Here is a 17600-nt window from a genome sequence, read left to right on the forward strand (position 1 = left end):
TCGTGAATCACGGTGCAAAACATTAAAAAGGAAAAGGGGAGAAAACAAAGAAATAAATTACCATAAAACAAGCTGGGGCAAGAAAATGAAAAGTGGTGGAGGGCTGCGGGAGGCGGGGAGCGAGCCGGGAGGAGGATCCCCCCCTACCAGCCCAGGCCAGGGTGGGAGACTTCGGCGAGGGCGGTGCGGTGTTGGGGTGAAACCCCAGGGACGCCGCGGCAGAGGCTGAAACCAGGACGGCGTGTAGGAAACGAGCCCTGCATTAAAGGAACATCCTTAACATTAGGGTTGCCAAATGTGCCCTGAATGGGTAGAAGATGCCAGCAGGACGGCACAGCCCCGATCCCCGGCGGGACAGCCCCAAAACGCAGGCAGGAGCCAGCTTCCCCCGCAGAGCTCCGATGCATTCGGTGCACCCGCTTCCCCACGGTGGGGTCAGGCTGCGGGGGGGGACACCAGGACCGGCGGACGCTGCTGCTTCTCCCCCCGTGGCAGCTGTGCTGGGACAGGACACCCAGGCAGCAGTGACCATGCCATCAGCATCGCCTGCCCGGCGCATCCCTGCTCCCGAGGCGGGAGGGCCGCGGTGCCACCGCGCTGCCGAAGCCGGGAGCTCGCAGCTGGAGGCAGAGCCTGGACGAAGGGACGCAGCTCGCCTCTGCTGGGAGGCTTCACCGCAGCACCGACCCGGGCCCTGTGGCACCCGGGGGCTGGTGCCCGCTCCCCGGGGCCGGGAGGGAGATGCTTCCGAAGAGCAGCTCGGGCGTCCTGGCCAGCCAGCACGGGTGGGCTCGCTCCCAGGCTCGGGGGGGTTTGGCACCCGGTGCAGCGGGTCCGGCTGCCCTGTGGGACACGGGACCACTGTCAGAGCCGCAGCAATGGCCGCGGCCACTCCCACCAGCCCGAGGAGGGGAGCTGGTGCCGTTCCGTCCCTGTTCCCCGGAGCGGGGAAAGCAGAGAGGTGCGATTGCCTGGATTCCCTCCGTGACCACTCAAAAAGAAGATAATAATTTTCTACCACCCACGAATGACACGACTCAGTACCGGGCTGGCAGCTTCCGAGCTGGCAGAGGCGAGCGCTGAGCTGAGCGGCGGCTGCAGCAGGGTGCGAGGAGCCGTCCCTGCCCTGTGCCGTGCCCCATGCGCCCTGGCGCCGCGGTGAGGGGCACACCACAGGGCTGCCGCCAAACACTGCAACAGGCGTGCTGGGGTCGGAGCTCCTGCCGGGGAACGGCACGGCCATGGACGGCGTCTCCGGCCAGGTAAGCACCGGGGGCATCTCCAAATCGCCTCCCAAGCCGGGCAGAGCACTCGTCTATGCATGAACCACCAGCCCGACGGTCACTTGCCGGAGCCACCGGCGTGGGTGCCATGCCCACCGCAACATGGCGTTGCTGGGGCAGGTCGCGGCCGTGTGCTCGGTCCCCGGGCCCCTCTGCTCCGGACAGGAGGTTTTGGGGTCACCTGAAGATGTGAGGTCTGCACCCAGAGCCCCGTCTGAGAGCAGGGTGGCCGCAGTGTGCCGGCGTCCCCAGTGGGAGGACACCCCGGAGCCGCAGCCGGACTGCAAGTCCCCGCTGCCAGGACACGATGACGATGGGTGACCTCGGGTGGTCGACGCCATGGGAGACAGACCTCACGTTGCGGTGCTGGTGCCCCTGGTCACCTCGCAGGACACGGATGCCGCTGGCCACAGGCGGGAGGGGTGGAGGATGGCCTTGGGGAGGGGGCGCAGGAGGGGTGTGAGCTGCCAGGCCAGCTGTGCCCACAGCTGACCCCGTGCAGGAGCGGCTGTGCTGGGGGGATCCCCAGCCCCTGACCCTCCATGGGGCTGAGCTGGGGATCCCTGGGCCCTGACCCTCCGTGGGGCGGCGCTGGAGGTCCCCGTGGCACTGGACTGGGGGGATCCCCGGCCCCTGACCCTCCGTGGGGCGGCGCTAGGGGTCCCCGTGGGGCTGCCCCCGGGCCCCCCCAGCTCCGTTGCTGCCGCCGGTGCTCGGCGCTGCACGCACGCGGGGGGGGGGGGTGGTGGTGACGTAAGAGGGGGCGTGCCCCCTCCCGGCCCCGCCCCCGCCGCGGCGCGGCGGGAGGCCACGTGGGAGCCCGGGCGGCCCTTTGCCGACGTGTCCCTGGCGCCGCGTGCCCCGGAAGTCCCGCCCTCCTCCGCGGGGCGGGGCTACCCGTGACGTCACACCCGCGGCGGCCTCTCGGGCCGGAGCTGCGGTGCCGCCCGCCGCCATTGGCCGGGGCGCGGCGGGGCGGGGCGGAGCTGTCGGCGGGGCCGGCCTCCCGTTGGCCCTTAGCCGGGCGGCGGGGCGTGGCGGGCAGGGACACCCCGCCCCCCCGCCGCTCCGCCCCGCGGCTCCCTTCCGCGCTCGCGCCGGGCCCCGTCCGCTCCGTCCGCGCTCGCCCCGTCCGCCGCCCCCGCCCCGCCATGGCCTCGGCGGCCGCTCCCGGGCAGGGCGGCTCCGCGCCGCCCCTCGCCGTCCAGCGCGGCATCGTCAAGATGGTAAGGGCTCTGCCCGCCCGCCGCGACCGCCGCTCCCCGCGGGCCTGCCTGCCGCTCTCCCCACCGCCTCGTGCGCCCGCCGGCCTGGCCCGGCGCCGCAGCCCCCGCCAGTGTCCGGACCCCGCCCCACCTCCCGCAGCCCCCGCCGGTGCCCGGGGCCCCCCTCCACCCCTCGCCTGCCTTCTCGGAGCCTCGCGCGCTGCCCCCGCCGCACCGGGCCCGGTCCCGCAGCCTCGGTGCTGCTCCGCAGCAGCTGCTGTCCCTGCCCCGGCAGCCCGGGGCCTCCTCGCTGCACCCCGGGAATCCCCCCAGGTGGGGGGTGCCGGAGAGGGCTTTGCCCAGGGTCCCTCACCGGGGCCGGGGGCCAGGCTGCCCCGGGGGCCGTACGGCCGCCTCGCCCCGGCTGCTGGGAAGCGGCAGGAAGAGCTTTCGGGACCCTCTGCATGTACGGGGGCTGCCCCGGGGCCCGGGGACCCCTCCCGGGGGGGGCACTGCCGCCGGCCCCCAGCCTCCGCAGCCCCGAGGAAGCTCGGGATGCCTCGGTGCCGTGAGCAGGGACGTCCCGTGGGCACACCGTGGGCTGGCACATCCCTCGGGATGCCCCACCTGCTCCTCTTCCGCCTCTTCTTCCCGTGCCGGCAGTGTCCCCACGGGCAGGAGTGGTGGGACGGGGAAGACGACCTGGAAAGCAAAGGCCGGGGTCTGGCAGCCGCCGCTGGGATCAGGCCCTGGCAGCATGTCCGGGTCCCCGTGTTCCCTCCTGGTGCCTTCCCTGCCCCTCCCCGTTACCTGCCATGTCCCCCCCACCCCGGTGAGGCTTTGGCTGCAGGCTGCCGCCTCGGCCCCCACGGCTGCTCTCGCCGGCCGTGCCACTTGTGGGAGAGGACAGCTTGGTGGGATCCATCCCCGCTCTCCACGTGTCTACCTCGAGCCAGGCTCCTGCGCCAGCACGGTCCCAGCTCCCGTCTTCGAGCCCGTTGGCCAACACCCTTGCGGTGCCCAGCACCGGCGTTGTCATCCCGTTGCCCAAACACAGATTTTTCTTGTGCCCAAATACACTGTTTTTCTCTCGAGGTTGCAGGTGACACCCCGCCCCGCGCAGGCGTCAGCGCTGCAAATCCCACCACCGCCTTCGGAACGAGACCTTCGCTCGGGGCGTCCCTTCGCCCCGGAGCCCGCCGTGGCGCTGGGGACAGGGCTGGAGGTTTGGGGACGCTGCCTTCCCCGTGCTTTAGCTCGCTGGTGGTGTGGGGAGCCCTTCCCGCCGCCCCGTGCTGTCTCGTGCCCAACAAGCAGATTTTTGGGATGCTCAGGAAAAACCTCACCTGGCTGCTTGTGCCGGCCTGGCTTTGTCAGAGGGGATGTGGATCTGTAGCGTGATTTTGGGCAGGATGGTTGGTGTCTGCTGGCTGAGAAGCACCTGGCGGGCACCACCTCCTGGGGGCCATGCGCTGCCCCAGAGCCCCATGCCTGGGGCTGGGTGCTGCGGGATCGCTGCCTGGGGTGTGCCTCGTGGACCCCCATCCCTTTCCAGGGCAGCCAGACCAAAATCCCTGCTCAGGGAGCACCCCGGAGAGGTGGAGGTCTGTGGCTGCGCTCGCTGCTCTGCTTCCTGGTGGTGCCGCGGAGCCAGGAGCTGCCGGGCTCAGCCAGAGTGGTGCCGGCTGCGTGCTCCGCTGTTGTTCCCGTCACAAATTTTTGAACTTGGAAGTTTTGGGGATTTTTTGCACCTTCCTGATGCACGATTTCCCCTGAAATTGCAGTGGGACCGCAAAGTTTGGGAGCGGGGAGGGGACTCGTCCTGGTGCAGCGGAGCAGGGGAAGAGTGGCAGCAGGGAGGCGATGGGGGTCAGGGCCCTGCTGCTGCCGGCTGCCCCCCGGCTGGAAGAGGCAGCAGGAGCCAGGCTGGGGCTCTGCCCCACGGGGTGGGATGGGGCAGCAACAGGCTCCTTTGTTCTGGGGGCTTGAGGAGCTGGGGGAGCATGTGGAGTCCTGGGTGGGTAGGGCTGCGCTCGGGGCAGCCGGGCATGTCGGGGTCTGGCTCTGCTGTGGGGTGTTGGTGGCTGGGCTGGAAGGAGCGCGGCGCAGCGTGGCACAGGCCTGGCTCACGGCACAGGGACCCCCGGCTTGGAGCTGAGCTGGGGCCGCACGTTGGTGAGTCTCCAGGTAAAGAGAGAGCCGGGTTGCTGGCTGCCCTTCACCTTGCCAGTGCCTTGAGACCCTGCCTTTGCTGTGCATCACCTTCCCTCCCATCCCTGCGGCTGTTGTTAACCCTTTGTGCCCCACGGTTGCAGCTCTGGACCTGACGGTCTGGCCGATGACCGTGCTGGCAGGACCCCGGTGCCATGGCTGCCTGTGCTTGGGGGCCGCCGCCGCAGGAGCGGGTCTGTCCGACCCGCATCCCTGTGCCGTGCCCTGGCCTTGGCGTGTCCGTCATCCTCTCTCGGTTCTGAGCCTGCGCTAACGCCTTGTGTCACCGGTACAGCTTTTGCAGCCTGGTTGAAGCCTGGCGTTGTCTGGCCGGAGTGCGAGGCAGGGCTGACGGGGTGCCTGGGCTGGCGTTTGCCGTGCGGGGGCCGGGGCTGCCTTTGGGAGGGGGAAGCCCGGATGCTGGGACGGTCTCCCGGTCCCATCGCTGCCAGAAGCCGCTGCCTGTAAAGGTGTGTGCGGTTGCCCGACCGGGGAGCGGCGGGCGGGCGGTGTGGCTGCCCCACAGGCAGGGACAGGGGCACGGGGGGTCGGGCGCAAGGGGCGGCGTGCCCACCCCGAAGCACTGCACGCACCCGTGGCACACAGAGCGGCTCTGCTAATGAAGCTGTCCCCTTCCCAGGATCAAGGGTTTGTATCGGTAATTGGATAGAACAGTTACAGCATCTGACTTGTTTCCCCATGCCCTATAAATTAAAGATTAAGGTTAATTACAGTGATGAAACCTCTAAGTCCTTAAGTATCGAGCACTGAGCCTTTGCCAGGGGATCGCTCTGTGTGCGGCTCAGGCTTAACTTGAAGCTCGATTCCCAGTAGCTCCCACAGTGCCGGTCTCTGCCGTGGGCCCGGGCGTGCAGGAGACGGTGCAGGGCAGCAGGCGTGATGCCGTGGTGCAAGCAGACCCTCGGGGTCGGCGTGGTGGGGCTCGTTGCGGTGAGGCTCGTTGCGAGCCGGTGCCCGTGGCGCTGGGCCAGGCTGGCTTCTGTTACCGGGTACGAGTCCCCCGGCTTTGGGACGCGCTGTGCGCATCCATGGGGACGTCGGGTGGGCAGCGCGCCAGGGCGCGTGCTGAAATCCAACCCGGAGTTTTTCTGCGAGCGCTTCAGCAGCATCAATCCGCGTGCAGGGAGCCGGTGCAGATTAAAACGGGAACGGGGTGATCCCCGGCACGCTTGCGCTGCCTGGCCGGGGGCCCAGCGCGTGGTGGCTGGAGCTGGCGCTGCCGATGCCGTGGGTGGCTACGGGGACGGCGCCGTTGAGAAACCCCGGCGTTTTTGCAGGGTGCTGCCGGTTACTGTAATGCCGTTGGGTGCAAGTTGGAGAGGTCCAGTTTGGGTCTGTGGTTTTTGGGGGTTCTCCCAGCAGTTTTCCCCATACGGGCTTATATGTCTGACCTCAGCGCAGTCTCTTGGCTGAGGCTACCGGCCGCGGGCGCAGGGTGCGGCCAGCCCATCGCCGGTGCCTGCGGCCCCTTCGCTCCCAGCGGGTCAGATCCCCCAGCGATGGTCTTAACATCACGGTAGGTAAAAGCATCTGCTCCGAGTGTGCTCCTCGCTCAACGCTCCCGTGAGCCTTGCCGAGGCCGTGCTGCGCAACCCAGGCGGTTAAACCCCTCGTGCCGAGAGCAGCGTCCCTCTGGGCCGGCTGGCTGCGGGCACGTTCCCCCTCCGCATGGCCGGTCCCGGGAGGCTGCCCCGGGGCAGCGCCGGTGCCAGCTGTTCCCTGCCCGCATCCTCCTGTGCCGTGCCGGCACCGCGTGGAGCCCCTCGGGGTGCCGCGGGCACCGTGCCCTCCCGACCGCGGGGGTGCCCCCGCAGCGGCGGGACGGGGTGGCACCGCCCAGCGTAGCGGTGCTCCCGGCTCAGAGCGCTCGGCAGCCAAAGCAGCGGGGACGGTGGCCTGGCTGGGCTCATCTGACGGGTCGGCACCGGGAGTAAAACCCCGATCCGCCAAGTCCTTCGTGTCGCCCGCCGCGCCGAGATCACCCTGCGCTCAGTTGCGCCGTGCTCTGAAGGAGGGGACGGGATGTTTGGTACTGCTGTGGTGCTGCGGGGTGCGAGGCTTAGCTCCATCCCGCACCTCCGAGCAGGAAATCTGGCTCTGCCAGGCGCGTGAGAAACTGGCCCTGTGGTGCTGAGTTTCCCATGCCCTGCCTGGGGCAGGATCCGTCCCCCGAAGTCTGTCTGTCCACACAGCAGCACCTACCTGGGTGCTCAGCTCCGTCACCTCTTGCCTCCCCAGCCTCCTGGCTGCTCTCCTTTGCCGGGGCCGGGGGACCCCCCGTAACCCCTCTGCTTCCCCGCAGGTGCTGTCGGGCTGCGCCATCATTGTCCGTGGGCAGCCCCGAGGCGGGCCGCCCCCCGAGCGCCAGATCAACCTCAGCAACATCCGTGCCGGAAACCTCGCCCGCCGGGCCGCCGCGGGCCAGCCGGATGCCAGGGACACCCCGGACGAGGTGGGTGCCTCCCCCGAGCAGTGCCGCGCGGCCCCCCTGCGCCGAGGCTTGCGGGCTGAGCTGGACGGGGGTCCTCCAGGCCGCTGGCCCAGCCCTGGAGACCACAGCACCCTCGGCTCGGCCGTCGCGAGGGGCATCATCCGTTCCCGGGCCCGCTGCTGCCGTCCCGTGGGGCGCAGGCAGCCCCCTCCTCACCGGTGCCGCCCCCCCTGGCCCGGCTGGGGGGGGCAGCGGTTGGGAGCGGCAGGTTTATGTCGGAGGGAGCCCAGCCGCCCCATCCTCCCAGCCCCGGGGGTGGTGCAGAGCGCTGGCAGCTGATTGCTCTCCCTGGGGAGTTTGTCTTCTAAACACTGCCTCAGCCTTTAAATGTCACTCTTTTAAAAAATTATGCCTGTCAGGTTTGCTAATTGTTTATGAGCACGTCATGTTCTCTCCTCCGGACCGTGTTCCCCACCCACCCGCTGCGCGGAGCGGGGCTGAGCTCGCCGGGGCTCCGGTGCGTTCCTGCCTCGGCGCAGGGAGGTGCCGGGGGATGCCAGAGCCCGCTTCTCCCGGCTAGGCACGGCCGCCGCGGCTGGTCCTGCTCTGCCCCGTCGCCGTGGGCACCCACGCAGCCTTGGGCAGGAGCCGGAGGAGCCCCCGCCGCGTCCCTGGGGGCTGGGGCTGGTCCAGCTCCCCGCGTCGCCGCAGCTCCGGCGTTGCTCCCTGTGCCCCGGGAGCCTTCCTGGGCTCCGCCGGCTGGGTCTGGCTCTGCTCAGGCAGCGCGGGGCCAAGCTGGAAAACCGACCGTGACCCCTTTGGGAGGGACGGAGGGGGAGAGAGGGGCTGTTCTTCCTGCGGAGTGACGGGGTCGGTTCCTCTGCAGGCTCGTGGGCTGCAAACAGCCTCCAGCACGGTCCTGGGCTAATGCAGCGCTCGTGGGGCCGGGCGCGAGTCCCCCGGGTGGGGGGGCTCTGGGCTTCCCCGGTTGCCTTTGACCCATCGGCTCACGTCGACTTCTTTCCCTCCAGCCCTGGGGGTTCCCCGCTCGCGAGTTCCTACGGAAGAAGCTGATCGGGAAGGAGGTCTGCTTTACCGTGGAGTACAAGACCCCGCAGGGCCGGGAGTACGGGATGGTGTATTTGGGGAAAGGTGAGCACAAAGGGGTCCCGCGGGCACCTAGAGGGCTGGCGGGGAGTACGCAGCAAGGGTTGTGGGGCGCGCAGCAGGAGCGTGCGGCGCTCGCAGCCGGAGCGCGCAGCGGAAGCGTGCGGCGCTCGCAGCCGGAGCTAGCCCGACAGGGTGGGTTGGGATGCAGTGTTGGCAGCGGAAGGGTGCATGCCTGCTCTTCGGTGGAACTCCGGCTTTTGGAGGGGACTTGTGCCCAGCAGTGGTCCCGACTGGCTGCGGGGTTGCACAGAGCCGGAGCACGGCCACGGTTTCTGGAGCTGCAGCCCCCGGTTGCTGCACCGCAGCGCGTGGCCGCAAGCCGTGGTGTTAGGCGAATTCCCACAGGCTTCTCCTTGCCATCTTTTTTGTCGTTATAAATCTCTTGTTCATCTCCCAAACGCAACCAGCTTACCTGTGGCCCCCGACGATGCGGCAAGCGCCGGGAGCAGAGCCTGGCGCAGCCGCTCGGCCCAAATGCTGCGCGATGCCTGCGGCCAGCACTCTCCGTGGCTCAGCGCAGCATGGGGCACCGTGGCCGTTTCGGTGCTGGGGCAGGTGGGCTTTGGCTCTGGCTAAGTCCCCACTCGTGGTGGGCACAATGCCGGACTGCACTCCACTCGGTGCCGCGTCCCCTCTGCCAATGGCCCTGGCTGGTTTTGGTTCCAGCCATGCCGGCGGATGAGTTTTTGGACTCATGCTCCCCACGGTTAGCCCTCAGCCATCGCGCGGTCTGGTGAGAGTAAGAGTGAGAGAAAGCGGCTTAGAGATGCCTGCATGCTGCTGCCGGTTTCCGGACCGCGCTGCTCTGCTGGGCTTAGCTCCTGGTTGAACTTCCCGTGCCGTCAGGTTCCAAGGAGGAGGATGAGATCTGCTCGGCGTGGCTGGGCGCCTGGGAAGCGGGTGCTCGCCAGGGCCCAGCTTGTCTCCCATTGCCACCCGGCTCAGGGTTGCTGGGGCAGATGGATGCACCGGCTCGGCATAGGGGCAGGAGATGCGCCGAGTGAACCATGCACCTCCGTGCTCAGCGGAGGGTCGGCGCGGAGGCGGGACAGCCTCGTGACTGGGATATTTGGGATACTACAGGGTGTAGGTCAGGCTCAGCCACAGCTCCCTGGCAGCCTCCTCTCCCATGGGAGGCTCAGTGGGGTAACTCGTAGCAGTTGGGGGAAGGAGGGAAGGACGAGGCGTGTGCAAGGGGCTGTAAAGGAGCTCAGGGGCTGCTGGGTTTTGGGGGTGCGTCCCCTGGGGTAGCTCTGGTACGGACTGGAGGGTGCCCTCGGCTTCGTGTCCTTGCCGACTGTGCTGCCGGTGCCGGGCCGGACTGGAGAGGGTGAGCTGGTGCCGTGAGGCACCCTTGTCTCCAGATGCGCGTCCCGGCATCGCCGGTACTCAGAGCCTTTCCTGCGGTGGAAGCAGGAGGTTGGCTCAGGCAGCAAATGGCTGGGACTTGCTCGCTGCCGCAGACGGGTTTCATCCCAAGGCAGCGTAGCACAAACGGAGTGAGCGGGGTTTGCACCGGGACAAAGGAGGCGGCCCATGATTTGGGGGGAGAGGCTGCCTCTGGGTCCGTGGCAGGCATTGCCGGTGCCTCTGGCTGGGCAGGACGAGGATGGCCGGCGCTGGCCCTCGGCTTCGCTGCACAGCCAGAAAGCCCAGCATCGCTGCTGGCTCCCGGTTCCCCGCTGCCGAGGATCAGTGGATGCGTTTGCGGCCACGCAGCTCCCCGGGGAGGCTGGAGCTCTCGCCTTGGAGGTTTTTGGGCTCGGCTGGACGTGGCCAGGGCCAGCATGGCCCGGGATGGGCAATAGCCCTGCCTGGAGCCCTTTCCACCACCGCCTCATCGCTGCTGCCCCTTTCCACCACCACCTAGGGCTGGCTTCCCATCACCGCCGTGTCCCAGCACGCTCCGGCCAGCATCTCCCACATCCCTGTGGGGTCCCCCTCCAGAGTGCGAGACCCGCACAGTCCCCAGGCTGTGGGAAAGGGGAGCAGGGCCCTACATGCTGCCAGGATAAGCCTGTACCCCCAGACCACGAATAACTGTATATTGACGTTACCTCCATGCTCATTCCCGAGCTTCCAGTTTGCTCGTGGTCTGGGGGACTGGGAAGCCCTTTGAGATGAGGATCCCCTCCTGTTTTGAGAGGGGGCCATAGTTTTGGACAGCTGTTGCTCTCTGTTTTCCCACCCCGTGGGCCATCCTTCCGCAGGAATGCTGGCAGGTCCCGACGGCGCAGTCTGCAACAAATAAACCTCAAAAGGGGTTTTGTCGTTCGGTGACACCGCGATCAGTAAAGCGCTCCCTTTCAGTCACCTGCAGCCTTCTTGTCTGCCATGTTAAGGCCTCCTGTGCCGTGCCTCCCATGTAGGTGTCATCCTTATTGTTAAATCCCAGCCCGTCACACTGCGGAGGTGAGAAATGAAGCATAAAATGTTTCCTGATGAAGTTTGTCAAGGTTTAAATACTATTAATATGGAAACGCTGCGACAGCTTCCCTGGCAGCAGTGCAGCAGCTGTCTGCGGCTCCGGGCTTCGAAGGCGTGAGGGCTTGCCATCGCTTGCCGGTGGTGGCTGAGCCGGAGCGGAGGTGCTGGGGAAGGATGGGGGTCCGGCCAGTGCCCTACACCCCCAGCCACCCCCCACTGCTGCGTGGGGCCGTGCAACCCTGCGCCCTCCCTTCTGTCTGGGCAGCCAGGGGTTCCGCTCAGGGGATTCTGCCCGAATCCTCTTGTGCATCTGCTCTCCCTGGCCTGGGGTCCCCCCGCACCGTGGCGTTTGTCCCCGGGGGTCTCTGGCTCCTGGTAGCTGTGAACCCCCCATGTCTCTGCGGAGGAAGGATGCTTTGTGCAGAGGTGCCTGTTGCCAGTCGTGCTGGCAGCGCAGCCTTCGTTAGAAATCCTGAGAGCCCCTTCGGTGCTGGGAGGGTATTGCCTGTCGCCCCCCGGGTGCTGGGGACATCCCCTTCCCACGCAGGTGGTCCTGGGTGACAGCACGCCTTGCAGCATGTTGGAGCAACGTGCCACCTTCCCACTTGCTTAGCCCTGGTCTGGGGGAAACGCTGTCCCCAGGAGAGCCCTGGGCTGCTCCGCTCGGTGCATCGTGATGGCCGCGTGCTGCTGGGACACGGGGCTGGTGACGGGAGCCTCTCGCCCCCCGGTTGCTTCAGCGCTTGCCAGCTGGAATCATCTTGGGAGTGCTCTCCAGGACCGAGGTCTGTGTGCCTCCGGGCCACCCTGCGGGCTGGCGGCTCGGCTCGCTGACTCCTCTCCTCCTCTCTCCGCAGACACGAGCGGCGAGAACATTGCCGAGTCCCTTGTGGCCGAAGGGCTGGCCTCCCGCCGGGAAGGGATCCGAGCCAACAAGTACGTATGCGGCTGTGTCCCTGCGCTGCCCCGGTGAGCCCGTGCTGCGCGGCCGCGACAATTCTCCGTGGTTATTTACCCGAGCGCAGAGCCGGTTGGGTTCCTCGGCTGTGGCGGGGCAGCAGCCCCTGCTCCTCAGCTCTGTGGTGCCCATGTTTCACAGGCGTTGGTATCGCGGCACGGTGAGCCCTCGTCTTTAGGGTTGGGCTGGTGAGGGGTTGTGGAGGGGGAGCCGGGCATCTCCTTGCCCCAGACACTGAAGCACCAGAGCTGTGGCCCTGCACTGCAGAGCAGAAAATCTTCTGAAGCTCTTGGCCGCTGGAAAAGTAACGCCTGGGGTGGAGTCGAGGTGCTTTAATTCACGCTGGGGAGGTGATGGTGATGTTCCTGCCCCTCATTCTACGTCCAGCCGGTGCTATGCCAGTGCCAATGCCACCGGAGCCAATGCTTTGCCCTGGCCCCGTTGCGTCCCAGAGCAAGGGAGAAGCCCGGCCTCGGCTGCGGTGTGCCGGCACCCCGGTGCACGGCCCCGGGCCCCGGCCGCCCCGTTCCAGGGGTGCGAGTTATTTCCATGGTGCTGCTATAAATACCGGTCAGACGCTATTTCCATCCCTGTGCCTGCTGGGCTGGAAGCTTGCCCATGTCGCTTCCTAAAACTGTTCCTGGCACACTTGGATGCTTTCCACCCAGTGTTTTCGGTAGTGCAGCATGTGAACAGGTACGTTGAGTAAACAGAGCGTGCATTGCCAAGGGTGCCGATGGGTTATTTTCTGCCCGGACTTGCCGGCGCTGAGGCCTCGAGTGCTGGCAGGTCCTGCTTGCTGCCTGCCTGGGAACACAGTCCCTGTCCCCAGCCCTTGGGGAACGTGCTGCCTGCCGGGTCTGGTGGGCTCTGGGTGCCGTTGGCAGAGTTTGGTGGCTCTGCTTTGGCGTGGCTGGGGACCACCGCGGAGCAGCGATGCCCGGGAGGGGCGCGCAAGCCACCGCGCCTGCGCTGGAGGGGCTGTGAGGCCGCTGGGGCCGGGGGCAAGGAGCTGCCGGGAGGGCGGGTGAGCACCGGCGGTGCAGCCTGGCGAGGACCGGCGGCATTTGCAGGGGATTGGGATGGGACTCAGCCGGAGTCGGCTCTTGCCGCTCTGTCCTGGTTCTGCACCTCCTGCCTCGCGCTCGAGCTGCAGCGGTGGAGCGAAGGGGGAGAGCCTCCTCCTGCCAGTCTGCTGGGGGGTTTGCACCGACTTTCTCCTGCTCCCTGCTGGAAGCGTCCCCCGGGGGCCCTGCCGGGGCTTGTGCCGAAGGGGGACCGTGAGCCCACGCGGGGCTGGCTGCGAGCAGGCGGGCCGTGTCGGCTGCCACCGCTCGTGGCTGGTGGCCGGGTGACACCCACGGGAAGCTGCGCTCGCACAGCGGAGGGACAGCCGTTGGACACCCCAGGGCTGGTGCTCCCCCGGGCGCCTGGAAACCAGGGTGACGGGCCCGGCTCTGTCTGCGTTCCTCTGCGCTCGTCCCGGCTTTCCAGCCAGCCTTCCCCGCTGCAGCCCCTTGCCTGGCTCCGCTGCAGGAGCACGTCGGCTGCTCGGGGAGCCCCTCGCTCCAGCCGGAGAGGTGAGCGAGGTCCCCCGTGCATTTGCTGCCCGGGACTTTTCAGGCGCTTCTGGACCGGTCTGTTGTGGCAGAGAGGAGGAAATCGGGGCACAGGTTGGGTGCTGCGTGTGCTGGGGGCACCTGGGCAGCCCTGCAGGGACCTTCGGGTGGTTTTGGGCTTGCGGGTTTATAGAATCATGGAATAGTTTGGGTTGGAAGGGGCCTGTAAAGCTCATCTAGTCCAACCCCCTGCCATGAGCAGGGACATCCCCAACCAGAGCAGGGTGCTCAGAGCCCCGTCCAGCCTGACCTGGGGTGTTCCCAGGGATGGGGCATCCACCACCTCTCTGGGCAACCTGGGCCAGACTTTCACCACCCTTGTTGTCAAAAATTTCTTTCTTGATATCTAGTCTGAATCTTCCCTCTTCTGGTTTAAAACCATTATCCCTTGCCCTCTCGCTACAGGGGTAGCACATTGTGAGCGCACATTGCCGGCTCCTGTCCATCTTTTCACCCACCAGTTCCCCCAAGTCTTTCTCCATGGGGCTGCTCTCCATCCCTTCACCCCCAGCCTGTGCTGATACTGGGGGTTGCCCTGACCCAGGGGCAGGACCCTGCCCTTGGCCTTGTTGAACCTCATGAGGTTTGCATGGGCCCATTCCTCAAGCTTGTCCAGGTCCCTCTGGATGGCATCCCATCCCTCAGGCGGATCAACCGCACCGCTCAGCTTGGTGTCACCTGCAAATTTGCTGAGAGTGCTCTCGACCCCACTGTCCATGTCATTGATGACGATATTAAAGCGTGCTGGTCCCTATACAGACCCCTGAGGGACACCACTCGTCACCGATCTCCATCTGGACATTGAGCCATTGACCACCACCCTCTGGGTGTGACCATCCAACCAACTCCTCATCCACCCAACAGTCCACTCATCAATCCATATCTTTCCAATGTAGAGAGAAGGATGTTGGAGGGGACAGTGTCAAAGGCCTTAGAGAAGTCCTGATAGACAACCTCCCTTGCCCACTGCTGCAGTCACTCATCCTAGAAGGCCGCCAGGTTGGTCAGGCAGGACTTGCCCTTGGTGAAGCCATGCTGGCTGTGTCGAATCACCTCCCTGCCCTCTGTGTGCCAGGGTTCTGCTGCTCTGGTCCTTCAGCCTCCTCCTGCAAGCGCGCCCAGTGGGCAGCACGCCCGGTGAAGCCGGTCACCCTGACCTCTGCGATGGCGGCACGGCAGCAGGAGCAGGACCTGCAGCCCCTCCTGGGCTGGGCGATGGTGCTCCATCACAAGCTCCATCACCAGCGCGACGGGGCTGGCGCGGCACAGCACAGGACTGAGCTTCTGGCAATTAAATATTGCCTGGAGCACGTTGCTGCTCCGTGTTTGCTCCCCTCGTTCAAAGGGTGCCTCAATTAACGGGTCCAGGAGGTGATTCTCAGCCACTCACTTGTCAGCTGCTTGAGTCGGGTGCTTCTGCGCTGAATTTGGGATTCACCAGGTTGCAGCTTTGCCCTGAGCTGAAGAATGCTAAAACACAAATATCACCCTTTCCGTTGAATGAGTTGTGACCGCGCGTGGCAGGGCCGGCCATCGGCGCCGGGAGGGGGCTGCTGCTGTGCTCCGCCGTTGGCGGCTGCCTGCGTGCGCGGGACCGGGGCCGGCCTGTGCTTCGGTGCGGCATGTCAGTCAGGTACCTGGCTTTGCCGTTCTCCTCTCCCCGCTGCCCCGTCTCCCCGGGGTGCGCACAGCAGCCTCTGAGAGGGTCGCGTGGGCTGAACCTCCCCAGGCCGCCAGAGCCGGTGCTTCCAGCGGTGGGTATTTGGGCGTCGACGGTGCAGCCTCTTGTGCCGAGGTGTTGGAGAAAGTTTAATTTACTGCACGTTGCTGTCGGCGGCACGAAGCATCACTCACCAGCTCACCCAGGCGGTGCCTTTTCTAGACGTGAGCGATCAAATCGCTAAAGCATCCAGAAAAGTGCCCGGAAGATGGATGTTCCCGGTAATAAAACGTGCAGGAACCGGCAGCGTCCTGCCCACCCGGGGCCTGGCCTCACGCCGCCGCGTCCTGTCCTTGCAGCCCCGAGCAGAGCAGGCTGGCCGAGCTGGAGGAGCAGGCCAAGAGCGCCAAGAAGGGGATGTGGAGCGAGGGGACGGGCTCCCACACCATCCGGGATCTGAAGTACACGATCGAAAACCCTCGGCACTTCGTGGACTCCATGCACCAGAAGCCAGTTAACGGTAAGCTGGCGCCAGCTCTGGCCCTCGCTGCCGGGCACTGGGGTAGCCCCTGTCCTCCAGCCGGGGGCCCCCGGCCTGCGCCGCGCTGCTTGGGTGCTGCTCCCGGCACCCTCTCGCCGCAGAGAGCTGGCTCCGGCTCCGTGGCTCCCGCCGAGCCCCTCCGCGGCAGGACCAACCTCTCTGCTTTTGCTCCGCAGCCATCATAGAGCACGTCCGGGACGGCAGCGTGGTGAGAGCCCTCCTCCTCCCCGATTACTACCTGGTCACCGTCATGCTCTCGGGGATCAAGGTGAGGCCCGGCCCCCGGCGGGCACGCTCAGCAGTCCTCTTTGCCGCAAGTTCCCTCTTGAATTTGCACCGTCATTCATTGCGCATCCTCCTCGGCGCCCTTCGGCACCGGTGGCTGCCTGCTGCCGCGGCTGCCCGGCTCGCGGGGATGGAGGCAGGGGTACAGCTGCCTCGTCGCCCGCTGTGTCGTCCTGCAAGCCCCCTCCAGTGACCGGCGCGTTGCAGCCCGTGGTTGCGTCCGTGCCGGCGTGGGGTGTCACCGTGGGGAGGGGAACGGGTTTGGGTTAGGCGGGTATCAGCTGCCAGGCCTCTGGTTACTGTCGGACACCCTGCAAGGATTCCTCGGTCGCCGCGTGAGCGGTCGCCCCTGCTCCGCTGGCATGCAGCCGGCCGCTGGCGCATGGTCCGGAGAGCTCGGCCACCCGGCGTGGCAGGAGGCGGAGGGCGGCTCTTGGGCTGGGGGCTGCGGGGGCGTCGGGGGCAGAGCAGCCCTGCCCGCCCGCCCGCCCCAGCCTCCTGCCTCGGCTCGCTCTCACGGTGCCCTTCCCGGAGCCCCGGAGCCCTTTTTTCCCCTTGCCTGCCCGACACAGGGGGATGCACCCTGGGCGCGGTTGCGCCGGGAGTTGGTCCCCGTGCCCTGCTTTGCTGCCGGCAGCGGTTGCTGGGGCGGGTAAAGGGCTGTGTCGGTGCCACACGCACGAAAACATCGGGATGCGTGGACCCCGATGCGCAGCCCCCCAGGCTGTCTCTCCCAGAAGCTACAGGGCACGGGGGCTGTGTGCAGCCTTCCTCCCCGAGGAGGTTTCCCACCCCCTTGCCGAGGTTTTAGGGGCCAGCCCGTGCCCTGACCGCCCTCCTTCTGCCACAGTGCCCCACGTTCAAGCGGGAGGCGGATGCCCCCGAAGTCCCCGAGCCGTTTGCGGCTGAAGCGAAGTTCTTCACGGAGTCACGGCTGCTGCAGAGGGATGTGCAGATCGTCCTGGAGAGCTGCCACAACCAGAACATCCTGGGCACCATCCTGCACCCGGTGAGTGGGGCTGGCGCTGGCAAGGGGTGGGAGAGGGTCCGGGCGGTCTGCCGGACTGTTGGTCATCACTTGCTGGAGATGCTGATGGTGGTTGCAAGGTCCAGGTGCCTCTGGTGGGGGCTTGGGGCAGCTCCAGTCCTGGGCTCTTTACCGGTGGACGTGGGAGACCGTGGTCCATCTGAGCAGCCCACGAGGAGCGCAGAGCCCCGTGAGTAGTGCTGGGGTGGTCTCGGGTAGCCCTGGGGGCACTGGGTGCTGTGGCCAGGCCTTGCAGGGCTCTCTGGGGACCTGTGACATCTAAGGGGCTGAGCAGGGCGAGTGAGCCCCCTCCTCGTGGTGGGGCAGGGATGGGGGGAGGCCAGCTCTCCTTGGGGGCGCAGGGGTAGATGTGGATGCCGCGTCCTCCGCGGCTGAGCGTGCGCCTCCCCCCCTTCTCTGCAGAACGGGAACATCACCGAGCTCCTGCTGAAGGAGGGCTTTGCCCGCTGCGTGGACTGGTCCATCGCCGTCTACACCCGTGGCGCTGACAAGCTGCGCGCGGCCGAAAGGTGAGTCTGATGCCGGGAGTCGCAGGGCCGGGTGCTGCGGTGGGCACGCTCCATGCTGCACCCGTGGGGTGCCCGGGGTGACTCTGGCCCCCTCTCCCCATCCATGTGTGGGGTACCCCCACTGCCCTCCCGGGTGGGAGGTAGATGTGGTCTCTCCTTGCAAGTCTGCGCCAGCCCCACTGCCTCTGCCAGGGCTTTGCTGGACAGTTTAACGTACGGCACGGTCCCCCCT

The 17600-nt window shown here is 67.0% G+C and overlaps 1 protein-coding gene across 1 annotated transcript in view; it reads left to right on the forward strand.

Moving 5' to 3' along the window:
- Window positions 1–2434: 2434 nt before the first annotated feature.
- Window positions 2435–17600, forward strand: part of SND1 (staphylococcal nuclease and tudor domain containing 1) — a gene marked incomplete at both ends in the record, with an annotated part of 84617 nt that continues 69451 nt past the window's right edge. Inside the window, 8 exons of the mRNA XM_082013824.1 lie at window positions 2435–2509; window positions 7023–7172; window positions 8183–8303; window positions 11606–11684; window positions 15345–15505; window positions 15703–15794; window positions 16662–16820; window positions 17262–17368. Coding sequence (XP_081869950.1) covers window positions 2435–2509; window positions 7023–7172; window positions 8183–8303; window positions 11606–11684; window positions 15345–15505; window positions 15703–15794; window positions 16662–16820; window positions 17262–17368 — 944 coding nt within the window. The remainder of the gene's footprint in view (window positions 2510–7022; window positions 7173–8182; window positions 8304–11605; window positions 11685–15344; window positions 15506–15702; window positions 15795–16661; window positions 16821–17261; window positions 17369–17600) is intronic.

This window comes from Phaethon aethereus (genome assembly GCF_964289735.1).
Source record: "Phaethon aethereus genome assembly, chromosome: 1".
NCBI lineage: Eukaryota > Metazoa > Chordata > Aves > Phaethontiformes > Phaethontidae > Phaethon > Phaethon aethereus.